Source organism: Dysidea avara, chromosome 4, assembly GCF_963678975.1.
Source record: "Dysidea avara chromosome 4, odDysAvar1.4, whole genome shotgun sequence".
Classification (NCBI taxonomy): Eukaryota; Metazoa; Porifera; class Demospongiae; order Dictyoceratida; family Dysideidae; genus Dysidea; species Dysidea avara.
Window position 1 is genome coordinate 14774956 of NC_089275.1, and position 23130 is coordinate 14798085.

At 38.6% G+C, this 23130-nt stretch overlaps 2 protein-coding genes across 5 annotated transcripts in view; both read right to left on the minus strand.

Moving 5' to 3' along the window:
- The window catches only part of LOC136253131 (uncharacterized), a 32587-nt gene extending 32386 nt beyond the window's left edge, over positions 1-201 (minus strand). For both annotated transcript variants that reach the window (XM_066045751.1, XM_066045750.1), the window contains exon 1: positions 49-201. In XM_066045751.1, coding sequence (XP_065901823.1) covers positions 49-85 — 37 coding nt within the window. In that variant the 5' untranslated portion in view covers positions 86-201. The remainder of the gene's footprint in view (positions 1-48) is intronic.
- A 3607-nt stretch (positions 202-3808) lies between these two features.
- Positions 3809-15089, minus strand: LOC136253135 (uncharacterized). Of its 3 annotated transcripts, XM_066045758.1 has the most exons (6): positions 14860-15089; positions 14511-14799; positions 7486-7758; positions 7361-7428; positions 5854-5970; positions 3809-4146 (listed from the first exon to the last, which is right to left on the minus strand). In XM_066045758.1, exons 1-6 carry the CDS (start codon positions 15019-15021, stop codon positions 4135-4137), a joined length of 921 nt encoding a protein of 306 aa, XP_065901830.1. In that variant the 5' UTR covers positions 15022-15089; the 3' UTR covers positions 3809-4134. The 3 variants fall into 3 exon arrangements, with proteins under 3 accessions (XP_065901830.1, XP_065901831.1, XP_065901829.1); XM_066045759.1 differs by having other exon boundaries at positions 7361-7758; positions 14856-15089; XM_066045757.1 differs by having other exon boundaries at positions 7361-7758; positions 14860-15088.
- Between the last annotated feature and the right edge of the window lie 8041 nt (positions 15090-23130).

The window sequence follows — 23130 nt, forward strand, 5'->3', positions numbered from 1 at the left end:
TTAGCCTGGCTGAAAACTCCGGCTTGGTGTTATTTATACACAACATACCTTCGAAGGGAAAAATTAGATCGGATTTCTTTGCCATTTGTAGCTCAGTGCCGTGCCGGGTGAACCGGTTTTTAATTAAGCGCGTTCAAGACTCAGTGAGGATTCACTCCGCCTTTACGTATTTTGTTTACAACCAATCTCGTTATGTACAGACTTGCTCAACCACAAAGTTACGTAATACAGGAAACTGATTGATCACGTGATCACCGCACAGAGTTGTGGTCAACCACGTTTTCTGCGTAACAATGACGAGTGAGCTTGCGAGTGAGCATGGAGTGAGTAACCTTTATAAAGAAGATAAACTGGTGACTATGTTATGGATACGGAAGGCGCCTTGATGGAAGGTACGGTAACTCACAACTAAATTTGCAGTGACTTTTGTACACACACATTCATAGTATGATGAGCAAATGAATCACTATTTTGCATCGAGCTTGTGATTTTAATATACTGAACATAATGTGTGGCATTATTGCTACGAGGTGGTTACCAATGTGCCTGACAATGTCATGCATATTTACACTGTAAGCTCACTGGTTATGTACACATGGGGCAAGGTCGAGAACAAGGTTGAAATTTAAACTATGATGAGTACTACTGAATCTCTGCTTTGTGCTGTTGCTTGCTTTCACCGTAAATTCTTACAGGTGAAACAACATAACCACAGGCCCAACCTAGGAAACAGAAAAACCTTGAGACTCAGTCTTGACATCCCGAATGGACTGCTGTATCTACACAATATTATAGGCAGACACAGCAAGTTGCAACAGCCCCCATACCCATACAATGGGTAGGTAGGCCACCTTTACCATGCAACACGTATACACATGCCCATCTTCATATGGGCATTAATATAGGATTTAAAACATGTTGCACATCACTAATCTATGCATGGAATAGCTAGACCTGCAGTAAATGTGTGCGCGACAGCGATGAAACCGGGTCGGGTCATCCGGGCCACATTTTCTCCGGGTCATCCGGGTCTGACCCGGTTTACAATTTATCCGGGTCTGACCCGGATTGGATCACGTGAGAAACGAAATTGTTCGTTTGACGACGTGGAATTTATAAACGCTATCGCGTAGCTCTTTCGTGAGCCACGCCCACTTATCGCATTACCAACATATGCTCAGCCACGCCTATTTGTTAGTAAGTGCAGTATGTAGCACGAAACTGAGGGTATCTATGGTGAGCGTGAAGAGTTTTTTTTTTTTTTTTGGTCTTTAACCTACAGCTAGGCTGAAGTTGCAATATTTACTCAACACGAATCGAACGCTCAAAATGTAGACTCGTTCGCTCGCTCGAGACTAGCCGAAACACGTCTCGGCTTTAATTAATCCGGGTCAGTGGGTCATCCGGGTCAGCAGTAGTGACCCGGTTTCAACGTTGGTGCGCGAGTCTTATTTCACCAGATAAATGTACTTACTCGGAAGTCACTGTGTTGAAACAGTTACTCTTTTATTGCTGTGAAGTTGTAACACATGACCGGATTATGGAACGTTCTTGATATAAGCCACTAGGTGCTTATAATATCACGTGATGAATTGGAGATGTGTCAATTTCGTCCTAGAGGCTGAAAGCAATTAAAATACTCCAAACACATAGAATATACCATTTGTATAGGCTACAAACCCATGAAAGCAGGTGCTCTTGTGTGGGGTCTCTCAGTTGTGTGACGTGTAAACCAAGCGATTCAGAGTTGGTATTCTGATCAGAGTACCGACCGCTTAAAATCAACTCCAGATCTTGCTCCAAATACTCTCCAATGCATTGGTATTAAATTGAAGGCCGAAGGGTAATCCACGCCACAATGCCCGCCTTTATAATCACATGATCTTGCTTAGTTGTACCACAATTACGTACCTGGGGAAATCCCCTGAGAACTTGAAAAGGCCAGGTAAAGGGCATTCTGAGAGCTTTGAGTCTGGCCTGAGCTTGAAAGTGAAAGAAATCATGAGTTTTACGGTGATGATCCGTGAGAATTGGTAGGCTGAACTAAAAATCCGTGAGTTTAGGGCTACTGCTTGTGAGACCTTGAGCTTGGTAGTGAAATCATGAGTCTCACGGTAAATCTGTGAGGGTTGGCAGGCCTGTAACCAAATGGTTAGAACAGTGGCTTGGTATGTCTCATGATGCTGGCCGGTTCATGCTGTTGCAGTTGCCATGACTTTAACTGATTATTATGGAACTTTGAGCTCCACGGCTTCTATCCATGTTAACCTCCTGGAAGTTACTAGTCTTTTCCAAGGTGGATTTTCCTGCACATACTCAAGTGCTTAGGATACTTTCCTCAGCAGCTTCAAGCCTAATAGAGTTAACATAATGCTGCATAAATGTTCATTTGATATCCAGCTTTTATTTCTCTTGTAATGCTGTGTACCCCTGGACACTAAACAAGACTACACGACCGGCCACAATTGACGCAATAAAATACTAAATAGTTTTTTTCATAGTACCAGTGATAAACATGATGTCATGCACTCATCCAGTATTTTCCGTAAACACAAACTGAGTACATATGCAACAAAATTTAATATTTTATCTTCAAATGATTAGTAAAACACTTCTTCATATTCTCCCTATTGTGTTGTGCGTATTGTCAATCTTTATTGTCAATCTTATATCAATTACTTTATTTTGCAGATTATTAAAACAAGGTACCACAGAACTTGCCAGCTTGAGCAATCCTAATTTAAGTGTATTTTGTTTCTGATTGTACAATAGACCATGTGCAATCTTGGGGGCATGGTTTTGTAGTATTGATGCAAGAATATTATAGGGATGGGTAATTATCCAATTATCATAATATTTAGTTGGCAATAGTTGACATTGCCTTTTCATTAACTAATGATAATTAAAATCACAATCCTAGGGGGAAGGTCTGAAAGCTACTGTACAGTAGATAACTTTGGCAGTGTAAAACATAGGTGAATTTGGCAAATAGTTCTTTAATTGTCCAAGTATTTTTTCTGCCTACAGCCATTGTTAGCTACATATGTCACTGTGTAGAAATATGCAACAAAACACAGCCAGGGTGTAGCTAGTTTTCTGAATTACCCAGGCACAAAGTCTGGCTGTCCCCATGCATGCAAACCATTTAACAAGCAATGCGAGCCCATCTCTGAGGACTCTAGCACATTTGCTTTAAAAGAAATTATGCCTAGCTAGTTACTACACTGCTGCTTGTACAGCTTATTAGACTAAGATACTTCTGAATGAATAGTACAGAAGCTTAGATGGACTAACTTAGCCTCCAGCCCCAATATCGTATTCCGTTTTCACTCTTCTGTCTTTTCTACGTACTTGCACAAACTGAGCATTTTAGCATACTTCATAACCAACAGTGAGAAATTTAGTAAACAATGATCCTCCTTAATATTCCTGCCTCCCGGCATTATAAGACGGGCACTATGGCCTATAGTGGAAATAGTTTGTCTTTCATCAGTCTACCATTAAACATCTAATAAAACAATTACTTTACAAATCCAATACTGAGCAGTTCCACCAAATTACAGCACATTTTTTGATTCTCAACCACACAAATTCAGTCAAATATAGAATCAGGTATAGCTACGCCCCTGAAACACAGTGATTCATCTAACAGATATTTTGCACTGGCGGAGTTCCCACTAATATAAGAATAGTAAGGAACATGCATTTATTACTTTAAACACTGTCTATTATATTGTGGGAATCGCTATTATCTATTATATTGCCTGAAAAAATTCCGTTATATATGAAACTTTTGACCCTCTCAAAATTTAACATGCAAATAACACAATATGGAAACAAGGGATTCACAATTTACAGTGCAAAAGAACTGATTTACAATGTTGGAAAAACAAAGACCTACAACAAGTGCAACAAAACAGCATTAGCAAATAGAGTACATACAATTTGAACAAAAATCCTAATTGTCAATATCTTGAGAATCATCATTGTCAGGGTGCTCTAAAGGGGCAACAGGTGGTGGAGGCGTAATTGACACTTCTTTCACTATTCGTATTTTAGAATGTATAAATCTGATATCGTCGTTCTCTGCGTTCTCTGCCGTACAAACATTTCTTTCTCCAGTAATGCCAGCTATCATGGCACTTCCTGTATAGTGGTAAAAAGAGACAGGTTAATCAAAGATGCTAAATGTAATCCCCTGTATGCGGTTTATTTGAAACTGTAGTCATTATTCAAGACTTTAGTGATTGCTATACTGAAATTTCAGTTCTTGTCCTATGAACTGAAATTTCAGTTCTTGTCCTATGAACTGAAAATTCAGTTCTTGTCCTATGTACTGAACTTTGAGCTCTTGTCCTATGAACTGAAATTTCAGCTCTTGTCCTCTTGTCCTATGAACTGAAATTTTAGTTCTTGTCCTATGAACTGAAGTTTCAGTTCTTAGGACAAGAACAAGAACTATGACCAAACTGAAATTTCAGCTCCTCTCTGACATTACATGCAAGAAACATGTTGATGTTTTACTACTTCTAAAAAACCAGGGGCAAACCATGGACTTAATTACCGATGTATAACTACGTATTACAACACTGAACATGCAAAGTTTTAAATCATACTTCAATTTTATAATGTATTTTGTAATTCATGAATAACTCATAATTATTGAAATACATTGCTATGTACTGCTAAGGAAGCCTATTTTAAATAAACCACTCTAAGCGATACATTACGCACAGAAGTATCTGTTTTATAGTCTATCTATCATACTATTCTTTGAAAATTCTCGCAACAAAGTTTTCAGGTTGTTCTCCATTTTCGTTCAAGTAGATACAAGTCACGCCCACTTTTAGAACGGCGAGATATTTATCCACTGGAACCTATGAAGCCTACTACGGTGTTTTTTCAGTTGTACCATACCTAAACAGTCCACTAAGAAAGCCGGTCTCAAAGTTGTTGAACCCATTTTTAAATTCAGAAAAGAAACCCAGCTTCGATCCAAAGCATACAGGATTTTGCAAGTCAATTGGCAGTTCAAATTTTTTTTGACTATCAAAATGAACCAATGAAATCGAGTCTAATCTCGTGCCTGCTGAAGTGAAAATGGCAAACAAAGACCCCAAAGAGCGTCCTTTGACTGTCAATGTGTTGGTGGGTTCTTCAGTGGGTTCGTCCACCGTTTATAACAGTGGTTTGGGCACACTATGTGCTGTCAGTTCGACCAGCCAGGCGGCATTGTCAGTATTAGAGGTGCGTAAACACCTTATGCGCCTCTAATATCTATTAGTGTAAGACGAACGATACTATTATCCTCTGTTTTCAGCTACCAGCGAGGCTATTGGTATGTTGAGCACCTACAAAACACGTAGTACTGGAGAAAGGAACTGGGCACAAAAGATCTTTATGGAGGACAAAGGTAGCACCATGATGCACGCATTGTAGCTGCTGCGGTTAGCGAAAAGGCACGTCTCGGGACGAAGCGACGTCGAACAGTGAAGAAATCAGGCCTGTAGGCTTAGCCGTTATCGAGTTACGCTTATCTGAAGGCATTAGTAAGTAAGTAAGTTAGTCAGTCAGAAGAAAATTCGGTTAAATACGAAATTTTTAAAATTTCATAGCAACTTGGTGGAATGTCTTAGCGTTGATCTGAAGACATTTTTGAGCTTGGCTACGCCTAACCAATACAGGTAATCTGTCAGAAAGTTAATATTAGGCTGGTTTTGAGTGATATTTATAGGGCAAGAAACCCCAATCCTTGGGGATCCCTAATATACAGTTACTATCGTACTGTATGATATGTATGTGTTGCTCAGTATTAAGCAGCATGCTCAGTAAAGACACAACAGCTATGCTTACCTCTATAGCCAGAACTGCTGAACATGCTTTCCTCCAACCTTCAGGCTTCCTCGTTGGTGGGTCTTGATGTAGAGGAATATCTGATAGTTCATACAGCAACTTTCTGCTTTGTTGTATCTACAGCAATAATGCATATATACATAACAATTGGCATTATAATCAATGCATCTTCATCTAAATTTTGGCAGAATTTTGAAAAGTTACCCTTATTGTCATGCCTGAAATAATTAGAATGTTTAGGTTTTGCTGGCATCAGAAACACTTCTCAAGCTAGTAATTTTCCGCCGGTTGAATGTAGTGAATTAAATGGAAAATAACCTCCTTCCAGATTGGACAAGCATGCATGTGCTATCATGTGCATGGTTTTGGTGGTTAACATAAATGAGCATGTTGTGTGAAAAAATTGTCAAATCTAGGCTGCAATTTCTCAGACAGGATACTTCCCTCCCAACCTCCCTGATATGTGATGAAAGATGTAAGTGATAATGGATCCTTAGCTACAGTATGATAGAAGGTCATGATGAGCGGGAGAACGGACAAGACTTGTCACTGCATACATTTACATTCTGTTGATTGTGTGTTTGTGCATGTGGTGTTGCTTTTGTTAAACCAGGCGTGTGCCCAAGTGATTTACTGAATTGTTTTCCAAAAATTGTGCGTGTACCTACCTATCTATGTATCTACCTATCTTTCTTTGTACGTGCACACACATGCGTATGAACAATAAAGTATTAAAAGCAGCCTATATATAAGGAATAAAGGCTAAATAAAGCCTGTAATGAATTTTCTCTCAGGTAAGCTTTGGCTCGAAGGTGGGTTTCTTTTCCGAATTTAATAATGGGTACAGCAACTCTTCACAGACTTCCGAGACTAGCTTTCCTTGTGGACTGTTTAGGTATTTTACAATGAAAAGACCTTAATAAGCCTCATTCTCTCAGAAGACGCATATATGTCTGTTATAAAAGTGGGCATGACCCGTGATTACACGGATAAAAATGAAGAGCAGCCTGGAGACTTTTCAAAGAATAATATGATAGATAGACTATAAAACAGTTGAGATGATTTTTCTATGCGTAATGTGTCGCTTACAGTAGTTAGTTTTCATCTGTTTTGTAAACATAGCCATAGTAGTATTCAGGCAGTACTTTATAACTATGCTGTAATATAGTTTGCCTGATAATTTTTGTAGTTACCTATCTAGTATACATACTGGTTGTATTTTTTTTTTAAATTTAATAAGTATTGGTAGCCGCCACTGAGTGGTGCTGTGGGTTGGGTTGAAAAGGGTGAAAAAAAGGAAGGAGCTACATATTTCTCACTGTTGTTTACATCGGTCAATTGCAACCATAAATTAAATAGATTAAAAAATTGTTAAAATCCCTAGTGAAAATGTTCACAATCAAAACCAAACAATCTTTTACACACACTTACACACAAAACACCATTACAAATGATTCTGCTAAACACACATTACGTATATACTTTTAGGTTTTACATGTAACCTTACCAAATCCCAGGTAGTCATTTCGTGCACATGTGATGCAGCACAATTATGTTTACTGGCCAACCTCCTCACTAGGGTATTATTCATTGGTAAATATACAGAACATAATCTGTGAGTATAGTGCTTGCAATTTTGTAGTTCTTCCTTCTCTGATAAAAGTTCTTGAAGAGCCTGTCTTGAATGATTTCCCCCTATAGTGAAGTACTTGTATCCCTCTTTCATGTTAGCTTGGAAAATTTCACCATCTTTCAGATGAACTATGCAAAGAATAGGCTGGACATCTGTGCAAGCATTTTTTAACATTTCTTGTTTTAGCTGCTTGACAATGGTATCAGAGCAATTTCTCACCAGCCACTCTTCTGGGGGGCATTCCAAACACTTAACTGGCAACACAAAATGACCTGAAATACAAACACACATAATGTACAAGGAAGCACCAAATTCAGCAACAGTTAATTAACATTACGCATATATACTCGAGAGGTGGCCAAGTAAGGATTTATTGGACATGACTAAATTGCTGAATGGATCATGAACACACTGTACATAGTGGACAATGTGGATTTTGAACAGTCAAATTTTTTTTGTACATTACACATACTGTACCTACAGAAACCTCTAAATGTGCACGGTAAAACAACTACAAGGTAGATAAATTGGATTTAGTAACCTCACTAAGTCACCAGACATCTAAAGGAAAGTAAGCGTAATTATAGAACATTGTGTCGCAAGTGGGGCTGGGAGATAATTTAGATAAATCATTTACTGAGATAATTTTTATTATCAAGATAAAGAATTTAAGATAACAGCATTTTTCTATCGAGATACTAGTAATCTTAAATTTTGTATTTCATAAAATATTTGAATGCCATATTTTTCATTCTTCTAATTCATTTTATGACTATGAACTTTGCAATTACAAGCCGATTTTTGAAATAACTCTCCTATGGTAAAAGCTAGCGCTAAGTTACTTCGGCTCTTATAGTTTCTCATCTGTTAGAATGAATCTACGGATTCCTTTTATCAATATCGACATGGAAAGTTGTTAAAACGCTAACCAGTGTTCTTCAACATGAGAACTAGCTCGTGAAATGTGAACCTTGAAAAATCTATAAGTAGGCTTGTAAAGATACACTTGCCTGTTGCCTCTATGCAATCTTGAAGCTCTACAGCAAACAAAAATGAAGTTATTTAACAAATAGTGATGGCCAAGGAGTGATCACGTGATGACAGCTGGCATTGTTCACCATTAATTTACCACAGTTTTGACGGTTCTCTTTCATCTCTTCGTAGTGCACAGCTTTGTTCTATAGTTTTCCATGTTTTTTCAAGCATGACCACAAACATCCTGTCCTATTAGTCTTGTACGGTTTCACATAATTACTTCATCACCACCTTAAGCAAAAATGAATGTGATGCTAGGCTTCACTTTCAGCTATGCCAAACATGATACAAGGCATCCCAAGCAAAGAATAGTGTAAGAAGGGAAAGGAGATTCAGTGGAAGGGGGAAGTAGTGGAATTGGCGGAAACAGTGGGATTTTGAATTAAGGTGGCGTTGAAGTAATTATGCGAAGCCGTACAAATCCCATTAAACAAGCGTCTGTTATCACCCACACGCTTAATTGAAATTTATTAATCGTTTATAACTTTTGTTTTAGTTGGAGAAATTTAATAAGAATTGGCATCCAAGTAATGTAATACCATCTACGTTATCACACAAGATTCTGGGCAATTCAGTGATTTCTTTTCAAGGATGCGCCACACAAGTTACAGCCTACTCTGTCTTATTTCTCCGTGATGGAACACCACAGCGCTTAGCTTTTCAAGTTATAAACTTTTCTTACTTTGTAGAACAATGTGACAGAGCCCTTTTAGTGTAGAAAAGTATAAAAGGCAGAGAAAAGACACATTCACGGCTTCCTCGTACAAGTCGCCCTCAAAACAAAGATCCTCAAAAATCTCTCTGTAGCCTTTTAGAGACAAGCTTTCCCGATGCTTGTACCAAATTTTGATGGTCTATGGCAAGTAATTTTGAAGAAATAAGCTGAATAGTGAGCCTATCTGGCTGGTATGGGCGCGCTCCGTATAGCACTAATCACACGACATCAGCGTGCTATGTTTGCCAGTGAACTAACCAAAGTTTTGACAAACTGAAGCCATCTAGACGTGAATACCGTTACTTGTATCAACAGCAGTAGCCCAGTAGTCTGATGGAGTTGGTTCTTTCCAGCCCTAGAATTGGTTTGTGATGGTCTACAGATTTCTGGATTTGTTCGCGCATGACCACAAACATGCTGTTTAATTAGTTTTGTATGGCTTCACATAATTACTTCAATGCCACTTTAACATCGTTCACACACACTACCACCTCAATTATATTGGGAGCTACTCCGTACTGTACTAGCTAAAATATGTATGATTCACCAAATTTAAATCGCACTTCTAATTTGGAGCGCCAGATCTGGTTTTCGTCAACCAAAACAGAAGGAACAGTTGCCTGCTATCTGTTCTGTATAAGCCTGTGCTATATACCGGTATTGTTAGTAAACCGTGATATTTGAGTGATACCGGTTTTACCGCCATACCGTCTAGGCATTATGGCCTCCCTGTGGGCATGTTTTATCCCATATTTAGAATGTAACTAGACATGTGACAATGGTTGTAGGCATGTGGTGATGTAGACACCTTGTCAAATTATGTAAACAAGCTTGTTTGTGGTGATTTGCACCTGGGGTTTATTGAGCTACCATGGGTATTTTGTGCCTTTGTTGAGGTAAAACACTACTTGTTCAATACTGATATATTTACAGAAGGTATATCGTTTCATAATTTTCAATACCGCCCAGGCTTAGTTCTGTACACCTTCAGTTCCGTAATCTTATCCACCAGTCATCTCACCACACCATATATCCTTCTGAAGTTCTGCACAGCGCTCATTAATTGGAAATTATAAGTGCCTACAGTACCATGACAGGTACCATGCAGTCGTGCAGTCTAGCCATGGCAGACTACAATATGGCATGATAAGGTGTGAAGTGACTGATGGATGAGACTACGGAACGGAAGGTGTACAGAACAGATAGCAGGCAACTGTTCCTTCTGCTTAGGTTGACGAAAACCAGATCTGGTGGTCCAAATTGGAAATGCGATTTAAATTTGGTCAGTCATACATATTAGCTAGTAGTACAGAGTAGCTAGATATAAGTATGTGAACGATGGTAATTCAAAATCCCACTGTTTCCGCCAATTTCGCTATTTCCGTCATTCTGCTGAATCTCCTTTCCTCTGTAAGAAGTACCTCTGCAATCATTAAGAATCATACTGAAGTAATGACACATAATTATACTGCAAATCATCGCCTGTTTGGTAGTGGAAAAGGAACCAGACACAAAGAAGGACAAAGGTAGCTACCACCATGACACATGCACTTTAGCTGCCGCTCTTGGTGAAAGGCACACATCTACAGATGCAGCGATGCTGAACAGTAACCTATAGCCTAATTTATCGTTGAATGTTTTCTTTGTTTTTTGTGGACATCGGTTTGTCATTCAGTTATTCGGGTAATGCTAAAAGACGGAACGGAACGGAACCAATTAGGCGTACGCTAAACAAAACTCACCTTAATCGACTTGTTCATCACCCCTAACCATATAAAATTATCCAGAGCTTAACGCTACTTCGTCTGCAGTTACATTGTAAGTTGTACATGCCTTGTTTCTATGAAACACCTCGTGAAAATTCTATTTAATGCTCGCCAACTTGTACGTGTTCTTTGTTTAATCCTTCCAGTAAACAGTAATCACATTGTGAAATTACTTCTTAGTGATCGCAAGAGGTAAAATACCGTATTATTTAAATGTTACAGAGTGTTTCCAAGTATTTTATGGGTAATATAGGCTGGTTTCGGTAGTTACATTATTTCAGCTTGAATTGGCTGCAGTTTAGCTAGCTACAGTATGTGAAGTGATTCTAAATAGAATGTTTTGTAGCGTAAGCTAAGATGTAGCTAGGTACGGAACTAAATGAAAAACTCTGAAATGTTGGTGGCTGTTAAATAGAATCTCGTTAGTAGTCATCAAAAACACAGCGTAGGCGACCTACTATGCAGCTGTAGGTACAGGAATTGTTAGTCTAAATAATGTGCAAAGGGTTAGGAGTGGTAAAATAGCTTGTTACGGTAGGTTTAGTTCGGCGCGCGCCCTAACTGGTTCCATTCCTATTCCGTTCCGGCTTTTAGCACTACCCCAGTTATTCAGTCAGAAAATTCTAATAATATACTTTCATAGCAACTTGGTAGAAGGGTTTCCTATAAATGTGAATACATTTTTGAGTCTAACCAATACTATCATAAGGTAAATATTAGCAGTACTACATACGTATGATGTAATGTCAAGGTCACAAAAGGAACTCATACTGTATATTTTTCTTATGAACTTTCACATGCATTTTACCAATGCCAATCCATATAATTTTCTTTATTTCTTGCTCTGTAGGTAACAGTCTATTGATTCTTTGAGTTGGCAAACTGATTGATACTCAACCCAAGATCAAATAAACAAGTAACAAAAAAAGACAAACAGATACTAAGAACATTGTTGGAAGCTTGACAGCCAAAGCAGATGGAAACATTCGAATGTTTTTGCTTGGAATATTATCATACAGTACAGTAGTGACTGTATATTAGGAATCCTGGATATTGGGGGTTTCTTCCCTACAATATCAACCAAAATCCAGCCAAATATTTACTTTATGACAGCTTGGCAGCATTGATTAGGCATAGCCAAGCTAAAAAATGCTTTCAGATTAATCCTAAACCCTAACTAAGTAACTAACTAACTATATATGATTTCTTCAATGTTCTACATCGCTCCGTCCCTAGGTGTATGTTGCTTAGTTAGTACCTGTTACTTTTTTTAAATCACTTAACCAATGCTAGGTAAATCCATACTTGCATATGTATCTATATTTGTACAATAGTACCTAGATCTTTGCCCAAAAATACCAGGCTGGATTGCTATTTTGTCCGTAAAAGAGATACCTTTTAATACTTTACCATGATACGGTACATAAGTTAGGTCACGTCCAGGAGTACATTGGCTGTATTAGCTAGTACAGGAAAAAGAACTAAAGTTTAAGTAGTGAATCTATAGAAAAGTGTATTTGAAAGTATTTTAGCCTGAAAAGATCACTTTAGAATGTTTTTGTGTGAATTATATTTGAAGATTACCTTAAGAATCGCTTGGCATTGTTCTGGTGTTTTCGTGTTCGCGATTATACAAGGTGAGGAGTATTTATTCAGTGTAGAGCCAGTATATGGGGTAGAAATAGCTTCATCTAAGATTTTACTTATTCCAGAATTCCGCATTTTCTGGAACCCCACAAAATTATGTCATGTGTTTGCTTTGAAAATGGCAAACCAATGCAATGTTCCATGTCATGGAAAAAATCTTCATGTACTGAAATCCAAAAGGTACTAGTCAGGCTGAAGCAATGCATAACATGTGCTTGGAGTTAAAACCCTTTGCTTGTGCTCTTGTATAGAAAGCTAGTCAGAAAATTCAACTGAAAAAGTTCTACAGCAGCTTTCTAAGTACAGTGTACATGTAACTCTGAAAAAAAAATTATCACTTTTGGGTCTAACTAATACTACCAAGTTAACATGATTTCTGGTTAATAATTTCTTGTGAAAACGAGCAAACATCCATGATCCCTACGATATAGTACAGGATACTGCTTAGGAATTTCTGAGTGTTGGCTTATTGTATTAGAAAGCATTAGTAATTACAGAGTTAAGAAAGCAATAATTGGATTTTAGAGACACTAGTCATTTTGAAACATTGTCAACAAGTGTGGGCAGAACCCTGAAAGCAATACCCACCACTGCATGTGACTGAACAGTATTATAGTAGAGTATATAATTTATTGAGGAATTTATCTTAGGATAGCTAGATATGACCAAGAGTCCATAACAACAAAGGAAAACATATCTAACTAGAACACATTTAGAGTACTGTGTCAAAAAAACAAAGCTTTGACCTTATGAAAGCTAGTATGCACCAATAAACAGCTCTCTAATGCCTAAATAAATATTAAAATTGGACAAACCTAAATGGGAAGAGTCTACAAAACTAGTTTTAATATAAAGCATTGACCCATAAGTCTTAAAACACAAATAAATAACCATTACCATAATAAGGTTGATCCCATATACCATACAAATGCCTGGTATTACTTGGTCACTGGCACAATAAATGCTGCCCACTGTATTGCACTTGGTAAAGGAGAAAGCAATGTCCATTTTTAAACTCCTTGCCAGGCACACTTGTGCTCGTGGTCTTGGAATAAGCTGATTATGTATGGTCCCAATAGGAGAGAGAGAGAAACCTCATAGAAAAACCAGTTTAAAAAGTTACGGTTACAAATTAAAACTGCTTGTAATGGAGAGACATTAAGCAATTAAACAAAGGAAATTTGTCAAACAAAATTCAGTCAACATTCAGACTATTAGATCACACCATGATTTATATTACTGTAACATCAGATGCTCATGGAAAACTTATAGACTGGCCAAAAGATGGATGCATTGGCCTATAATAGGTTTCCTGGACTGGACTCACAAACTGGACTTGACAATTCTACTGGAAATGGTGCCTGGTCAATAATTTAGGCATTTTATAATTATCTCTTCTAATACTGGAGACAACACTATTGAACTCTGATAACTGATACTACTACTCCTTATGAACCAAGAAGGTTGTACATGCACCAATTTGTTAGAATACTTCTGAAACAGGAATTTGTGTCTGTATACTTGGGATTATGGTCAGTCAAAAAAAGAACCTTGGCTAGCACTTACAAGTTAAATGCAAGAGATAATACAACACACAAAGGATAAAGATTCGGAAGCAAAATGGATGCCGTACCCCTTATTGAACAAATGTTAACAGCAATTACTCTATGGTTGGTTTATTATGCAATGGGGCCTTATGTATTACCTTACAATGCTAACCAAGTACAGATACAACCAAGCCATTCCCTTTCATTTCCAGCAAAGTTGCCGAGTCCAGTCTGCAAAATGAAAGGCCGGGTGCATTGCATGCTGACATTTTTAGAGGTCCCTTTAGGTACAAAGTATATATGCACACAGTCACCTTGATGGTATGGTGATATTTCTTTGTCCATTCCGGAGTCATTAAATTCAGCTTGCTGATCATTAACATTTTCTTGTTGTCTTTTGCGTGCAGCATGACTAGCGACTTCCATCAGTTTAGGCCGCTTAGGATTTGGATCATCACTTGCTGACATCTTTCCGTCGAACATTTCGATGAACGCCTCCTTGCTCCCGCAGCTCTTGAAGCATTTGCAAAATTCGTTGGCAGCCCGGTTAAAATGTTTTAAATCCAACATTCTTGGCTCCGAATCTTTAAGGCTAAAGGTAGCCTGCATTAGATATGAACAATGAACAGCCTAAGGTGCTAGGTATACGACGGACGCACTTACCACAAGACAAGATACTCCATCGTTGCCCTTTCTCACCATCAACGAGCCAAGTTTAATAATACCGTATTTTTGGTAGGTCTTACTGCCCTTTCCGATATAGACTCCTTCGTTTATTCGTTGAGAAGAAACTGGCACAAAGTGCCAAAGATTTGTTCCAGGCATTGTTTTCCAGCAACCTAGGCAGCAACAACGTGGTCGAAATATCCCGCCTGTTTTGAGCACGTGATTTAAATTGGTTTCGTAGCAACCGTTTGACCTTGCGTTTGGACCGAGAAATTTTAGTAGAGAAGCAGCATGGCACAGAGCAGTCACGTAAGTAAAAGATGTGATGGTTGTTTTGCATATAGTAGCTATATATCAATAATGACCTATCAAAGTGACCGGCACAGCTAATTTTTTGGGCCCACATTCGTTTTATAATCGTACTAAGGCCAACATTTATCAATACCTTGTTTCCTGTCCTATATAAGGCATCAAACAGGGGAGGGCGGGCGGTTATTATTATTATTTTATTAAAATTCATTATTCCCTTTACCATGTATAAAACTGAACACACAGCAGTTACATAGCTCACTGCATTAGCTACAGAAGTCTTAATCAAGTCTTAATCACATTTCAAATCGTCTGAAACTGCAATAGTTTCGAGGCAGCCAACTTTTCTCCCAAAACAAGTCAGCAAACAACATCTTACACTTCTACAATACTCCATTGAATTAGCTGGTGACCAAAAGTTCAACACTCAGGCAGCACAGTATTGATAATTAAGTTTATTTAAAATATTTCGAAATATGAAATACATAATAATTACGCATGCGGTAGCGAAAAATTGATGCGGGCGGTGGACAGGAAACAAGGTATGGATAAATGTTGGCCTAAAAGGTGGATAGTATGGTAGAGGGTACTGCTACCATGCTCCATGCATCCAATTGAGTTACCACCTTAGCTTTACAAAGCTGTAGAATCTCCTCCTAGCTTGGCTCATGTTTAAAATCGATGCAAGTTGTAAGCCTTGCTCACCCTCGAGCGTGGCGAAGCGCAAGAAGATCTATAAGACTCTGTGGCAGACCCGCATAACTGACAAAAATTCTGTGATTCGGCAGCTAGCAGCGACAGCGCAATGGTTAGGAGTGGGAGCACAGAAGCTATAGGCCGGGGATCCACTCAGAGATTTTCAGAAGCTTTTTTTCGGCTTTTTACACTTTTTGAGTTTAAGTTACAAGTGGGCCCAAAAAAATTAGCACTGGCCCAGCTAGAGCCTATCATCAGTACCCAAAAAATAGCAGTGAATCGTTACCAGCTGGCCCAATGCACAAGACTATTAGCTAGTTGATCATCTCTTTTAATGCATTATATTATGCCGGAAATAGGAACTATGCTTTATTTACACAAGGCGCGTGCACCCACACTAAGATTGGCGTGTGCCTGGTTTAAAGGAATTGTTTTTTCGAATAGCATGTGTGTAAGATTGTTTTCGGGCAATTAACTGGGATTTGTTTCTTAGTTGAAATTGTAAGGTTTCATTAATATTTTGGTCATTTTTTGGTGCATTTTTGTGAAAGATTGCCCTGTCTATAGTACACATGGCCTGTCAGTGGACCATACAATTTAAAGCAAACAAGTACAAATAGTTGTATATACCCCTACTACAACACAGTTACTCATCCTCACTTGGTTAAAAGCAGGTTTTGTATTTTATTCCGTCCACGCAATTCAGACCATATATGGTAACATTAATGCTCGTCCTTCCCATGTGTGGGAAAGCAGCTATATATACATATATATATATATATATATATATATATCCTTAAACTTTGGACTTTGACTTGAAGGCAGTTAACAATTGAAAGCAGCTGTGCCAAGACTGCATGTGAGTCAGCGTTGAAACCGGGTCACTACTGCTGACCAGGATGACCCGCTGACCCGGATAGCAGCTGACCCGGATAGCAATCCGGGTCAGACCCGGATGTGACCCGGATTGCTTAAAATCAGGGCGCACACCACGAGCACACGCCAAGAACTTCCTTCTGGTGCAAAACGAAGAGTGTAGACTGGCGCTTGATGGCTTTAATATTGTGCTGCAGGATAGTGTACTGTAACCATTTATAGCACTAATACATGTGCAATGCAACAATATTTATACGAAAAGCCAAACTTTCTCCAGCGATTAGTGGGCGTGGCTCAATAGAAAACTGCAAACAGCTACCATGTATTTAAGAAATAGGGGAGTGGCTCCACTGATGCTTGAATGTAGCAAAATGCAAATATAGTAAGTGGGCGTGGCTCACGAAGGACTAGGAGTGCAATGCACGGATCATTGCACTTTGATATCTTCAAATTCTAATCTTCGCGTTCCACGTGATCCAATCCGGGTTAGACCCAGATAATTTTTAAAGCGGGTCAGACCCGGATGACCCGGACAAAACGTGACCCTTTTGACCCTTTTGACCCTTTTGACCCGGTTGACCCGACCCAGTTTCAATGCTGATGTGAGTAGCCTTTCCAGTGGACTTTTCACTTAACGTTTCAGGTATATTCTACAATTGAAAAATACCATAGTAACTAGGCCTCGTATGCTTGCAGGAAAAGTGTTTCTCATCATCTCCAACACGAGGGATTCTCATATGCTGAGTGCCATTTCTAAAAGCAGTAATTAGTTTAGCTTCAAAAAAGTTAGCCATTGGCATGTTGGATAATTATAGTGGTTTTTCTGACAGAGTAGATTAGGATGAGATGTATATTTTGTTCTCGGTGTGTGAAGACACTTACTATGTTAGATGTATTAGTATACCACTTATATGAGATCGTAAAGGCCTTAACTTAATTTTTTGGCACTAACTCTTATAATAAATTTAAAATCTCGAATAGAGTCAACATCGGCAAAAGTTCATGGATTTAGAAATCAATTGCTATTAGAAAAGTAATGAGTTTGGGTTTCATAACCTGAACTTAAAGTAACAAAAATGAAGAGCACCGCTGAGGCTTTCTTAAAGAGATATATCAAAGAATGACAAGCTAAACAACAGTCGAGAAGAGCAATATACTTCTGTGCATATTGTGATGTTTTAAGAAAAATATACTACCTTAGCAAGAATATACAACTTATTAATTGAACTGATTCATAAGTCTACACAGCATAAGAGAATACGTTTATCAAGTTATTAGGGATTGAACCACTGTATGAGTAAATTTTGGCCTTACCTTATATGAGGTGATTAGGTACATCAAATGTGTAACGCCACATTAGGATGCCATCAATTTTATGAAACGTACACGTTCATGCAAAACACTCATTGTGTTCCACAGAAACCAAATATACTGTCATCAAAATACCAAAATTTCCATTGGCCATGTAATATTTCTTATACTGTAGCTATAGTGCCTTGTTTTAGATGTAGCACAACTTATTATGTAATACATAACACACATAACATAGCTATGAGTTGAACAGTTACTTCAGATTTCTAAAGAAATGAATGCACAACATTTCAATTGAATGAGTCAGTGAAAAGGGAGGCATGTATCATTGTTTTTAGTTTCAAAAAGTGGATAAGACACATGCACATGAATAATAGTATCTATTCCAGTGTCTACATTGGTTGATTCATGTCAACCCGTGATATCACATCAACCAGCTGGTGCTATGACATTGGTTGACTCATATCAACCTCTGTTGCCATATCAACACAGGTTGATATGAGTCAACCAATGTCATAACACCAGCTGGTTGATATGGCAACACAGGTTGATATGAGCCAACCAACGTCATAACACCAGCTGGTTGATATGGCAACACACGTTGATATAAGTCAACTAATGTCATAGCACCAGCTGGTTCATGTGACATCACAGGTTGATATGAGTCGTTATTGTTATTATTATCTACTTTACCAGTTAGGCACTGGAGTCAACCAATGTCATAACACCGTTGGTTGATATGGCAACACAGGTTGATATGAGTCAACCAATGTCATAACATCAGCTGGTTGACATCACAGGTTGATATGAGTCAACCAATGTCATAACACCAGCTGGTTGATATGGCAACACAGGTTGATATGAGTCAACCAATGTCATAACACCGTTGGTTGATATGGCAACACAGGCTGATACCGTATAGCGGGTTATGTGTGTGACATTGGTTGACTCATATCAACCGGTGATGTCACATCAACCAGCTGGTATTGTGACATCGGTTGGCTCGTACCGTACACCGGGTTTTTGTTGTGAGTCCAAATTTTTTCAAGGCTACTGAAATAGCCTCTAGTATAAATTTCTGCGGTTGCTACATTTGCAAGACACAAGTGATTTGTTATAGCTTTTGCATGTTTTGTTACAGGTATTTTACAGCAAAAAAATTGCTTGTCAGAGCTTCATTTGCAAATTTTGCAAACCTTTGGACTTCGCACACATAACCCGCTATACGGTATCAGCCTGTGTTGTCATATCAACCAACGGTGTTATGACATTGGTTGACTCATATCAAACTGTGTTGCCATATCAACCAGCTGATGTTATGACATTGGTTGACTCATATCAAACTGTGTTGCCATATCAACCAGCTGATGTTATGACATTGGTTGACTCATATCAACCTGTGTTGCTAGCTGATGTTATGACATTGATTGACTCGTATCAACCCGTGATGTCACATGAACCAGCTGGTGTTATGACATTGGTTGACTCATATCAACGTGTGTTGCTAGGTGATGTTATGACATTGATTGACTCATATCAACCAGCTGGTATTATGACACTGGTTGACTCATATCAACCTCTAATGTCACATCAACCAGCTGATGCTATGACATTAGTTGACTCGCATCAACCTGTGATGTCAACCAGCTGATGTTATGACATTGGTTGACTCATATCAACCCCTGATGTCACATGAACCAGCTGGTGTTATGACATTGGTTGACTCATATCTACCTGTGTTGCCATATCAACCAGCTGGTGTTATGACATTGGTTGACTCATATCAACCCGTGATGTCACGTCAACCAGCTGGTGTTATGAAATTGGTTGACTCATATCAACCTGTGTTGCTAGCTGATGTTATGACATTTATCAACCTGTGTTTCCACATCAACCAGCTGGTGCTATGACATTGATTGACTCATATCAAGCCGTGATGTCACATGAACCAGCTGGTGTTATGACATTGGTTGACTCATATCAACGTCTGTTACTAGCTGATGTTATGACATTGATTGACTCATATCAACCCATGTTGCCATATCAACCAGCTGGTATTATGACACTGGTTGACTCATATCATGATCAACCTCTAATGTCATATCAACCAGCTGATGCTATGACATTGGTTGACTCATGTCAACCCATGATGTAACATCGATCAGGTGGTGATATGAAATTGATTGACTCATATCAACCTGTGTTGCCAAATCAACCAACTGGTGTTATGACATTGGTTGACTCATATCAACCCGTGATGTCACATGAACCAGCTGGTGTTATGACATTGGTTGACTCATATTAACCCGTGATCAGGGGTGTAACTAGGATTTATGTGTGGAGGAGGCAAGGCTATATAATGTGGGCAGTGTCAGGGGTGGGTCTAGGATTTTGCTAAGGGGGGCACACTCACTGCAGTGTGCCGAAATGCGAAGCATTGAGCCTTCTAGGGGGGTCTGGGGGCATGCCCCCCCAGGAAATTTTTAAAAATTAGATGCTATTTCAATGCATTTTCACTATTATCTTGTAACACACAAATACTACAATAACAGAACGTATAATCTGATCTGTGCAGGTAAATCTGTCTGTCTTCCTTTAATCATGCTCACAGTCTATGGATCATGATCATTAATGATGATCACACATGACAGCTCTTCACTAAATGGCTCCCATATACATAGTACATGTGCAACTTATTATGTATGCACTTTGCTATCTATAAGTAACGAAGAATGATATGAACTCAAAGTAGCATAGATAATATTAGATTCAGCAACTAGATCAGTCAACCTGTGGTTTCCGAAGGTGAGCACATGGCTAAAGTTATACAGCCAGGTGAAAGTTAATTGTGAATGGTGCTTTATTTTAATGTTTCAACCATCAAAACTTTCACCCTAAAATTGTGATGTGATATCAGGCATACAAGATAAGTAGTGGAAAACTGGTAAAAGAAAGTTATATACTTGATTCTAGTTGTGTCCTTCCTAAATGTATGCTCTTACATGGCTTTGTTGTTAAAGTAATCATGTACATACATACAAAGTATTCAATTTAGAAACAGCAATGTCTCGGTTATAAAAAAAAGTTATTAAACTCAATTATTTTTCTATCTTGTTTACTTAGTGTAGTATCAACATCGCCTGCCTGGAATACCCGTGGAACAACATCACTTGCTTAGCATCCAGTGGAACAACATCGATCACTTGCTTATCATCCAGTGGAACAACATCGATCACTTGCTTATCATCCAGTGGAACAACATCACTTGCTTAGCATCCAGTGGAACAACATCGATCACTTCCTTATCATTCAGTGGAACAACATCGATCACTTGCTTATCATCCAGTGGAACAACATCGATCACTTGCTTATCATCCAGTGGAACAACATCGATCACTTGCTTAGTGTCCAGTAGAACATCCTATATGCATATTACACACATTACTATTATATTTGCTTCACATAGCAAATCACTAATAATTACACTCAACAGAGACACTACACTATCTGTTAATACATGAAGAATGGTGCACTAGCCTTAAAATTGTCTACAGTGTTGATAAGCACAAATTTGACCTAATTTTGGAAACCCTGCACAATCAACATTTGAGATTACACCATACACAAGACGACTACACTACAATTTCCGTGCTAAAACTCAGTTGTAATGTCTGCTTTCTAGGGATGCGTTTCTGTGGGCTTGTAACGATATAATTATAAGTTCTTTTACAACATGTTCACCCTTTAGTAGTAAATCTGACCGTAGATAAAAGACGCTATGATCTGACGAAGTGATCGTCCCGGAGAATACAGAGGATCGAATAGTTCTTGCGCGTCAACAAATTAAAAGCGGAAGTCAATCAATTCGAGCCAATCAAATCACTGTAAGAGCTTTACTGTAATCACCACAACAGTCAGGTTCGCATGAAGACATAAATCAAAGTAGAGCAATCAATGTTAATCTTGAAATGGCATCCGAAAATATTCAAAAGTTGAAACAAAGTGATTTGATTGGCTCAAATAGAATGTACGTGACTTCTTCTTTAAATTTTTGACGCGCAAGAACTATTCTCTTTAAGCACGTGTAAAACAATTCTCTCACGTGCTGACATTAGGCTGGGCTGGCCAGCGTGCCCGTGCTGGGACTAATACTAGTACTAGGCTTCCCAGCAAGGAATACGGTAATGAAATCGGCTACCAGGGTAGTACTTTTACATAATTAGTGCCGCGAGAATAAGTAATTATATTCTACATTAAAAATAATTATGACACGAGATTAAGGTAGGCATTCCAGCCCGATTTTAAAATTTTGAAAAAAAACTTAATATATATGCTCAACTGATAGAGTAATGATTGCTGATTTCAGAATATGATTACATAGTTTGTTAAGTTGGAGTTTGCTCCTTTGGCAAGCACAGAGCTTAAAAACCGAAAAAGGTACATTTTCCTCCAGGGTTCCCCATACATTTTATAGGTAAGAATAGCACATTGTCAATAAATCCAGGAAGCCAGCTAGTACCTTGGACTGACCTAAAATGGCAGTTGCTCCATGCTGCAAGTTTGTACAAGTATTGAGAGTACTTTTGGGGTTTGTTGAATCTCAGTGATCTTTGAATGCCTTGTGGCGGGCAAAAATATTTCACCTATTGCACACATATCATGGTGGATCACTGGCAAGTAGTAATACCAGGTGAGTCAAGATTGGGTGCTAATCAACTTTAAAAGGTAATTAAACAACCCAAGTAGAGGTTTCAGAAAGATCCAAAGTACCTTAGGTGGCGTTGTGGTTTCAATTATGTCATTGTTATGCCGCCTTTGAAGTGGCTGATAGTTTGAGGATGGTGACCATAGCCATTACAAATTGCTGTGTAGCTGAAAATCACTACTCCACACAAAGCAACTGTGTGGTTCAAACTAAGCTGTACACATAATCACTGTAGTTGTACCCATGCTGAAAAGCCAAATAAATTTTTTCCCGGGCTAGATGGAATGCCCTTGCCTACCACCCCCAGCACAAGAGGCAAATGTGCTGGACTTAAAGCCAAATAAATAAGCACTGGTGAATGCCTTCCATCC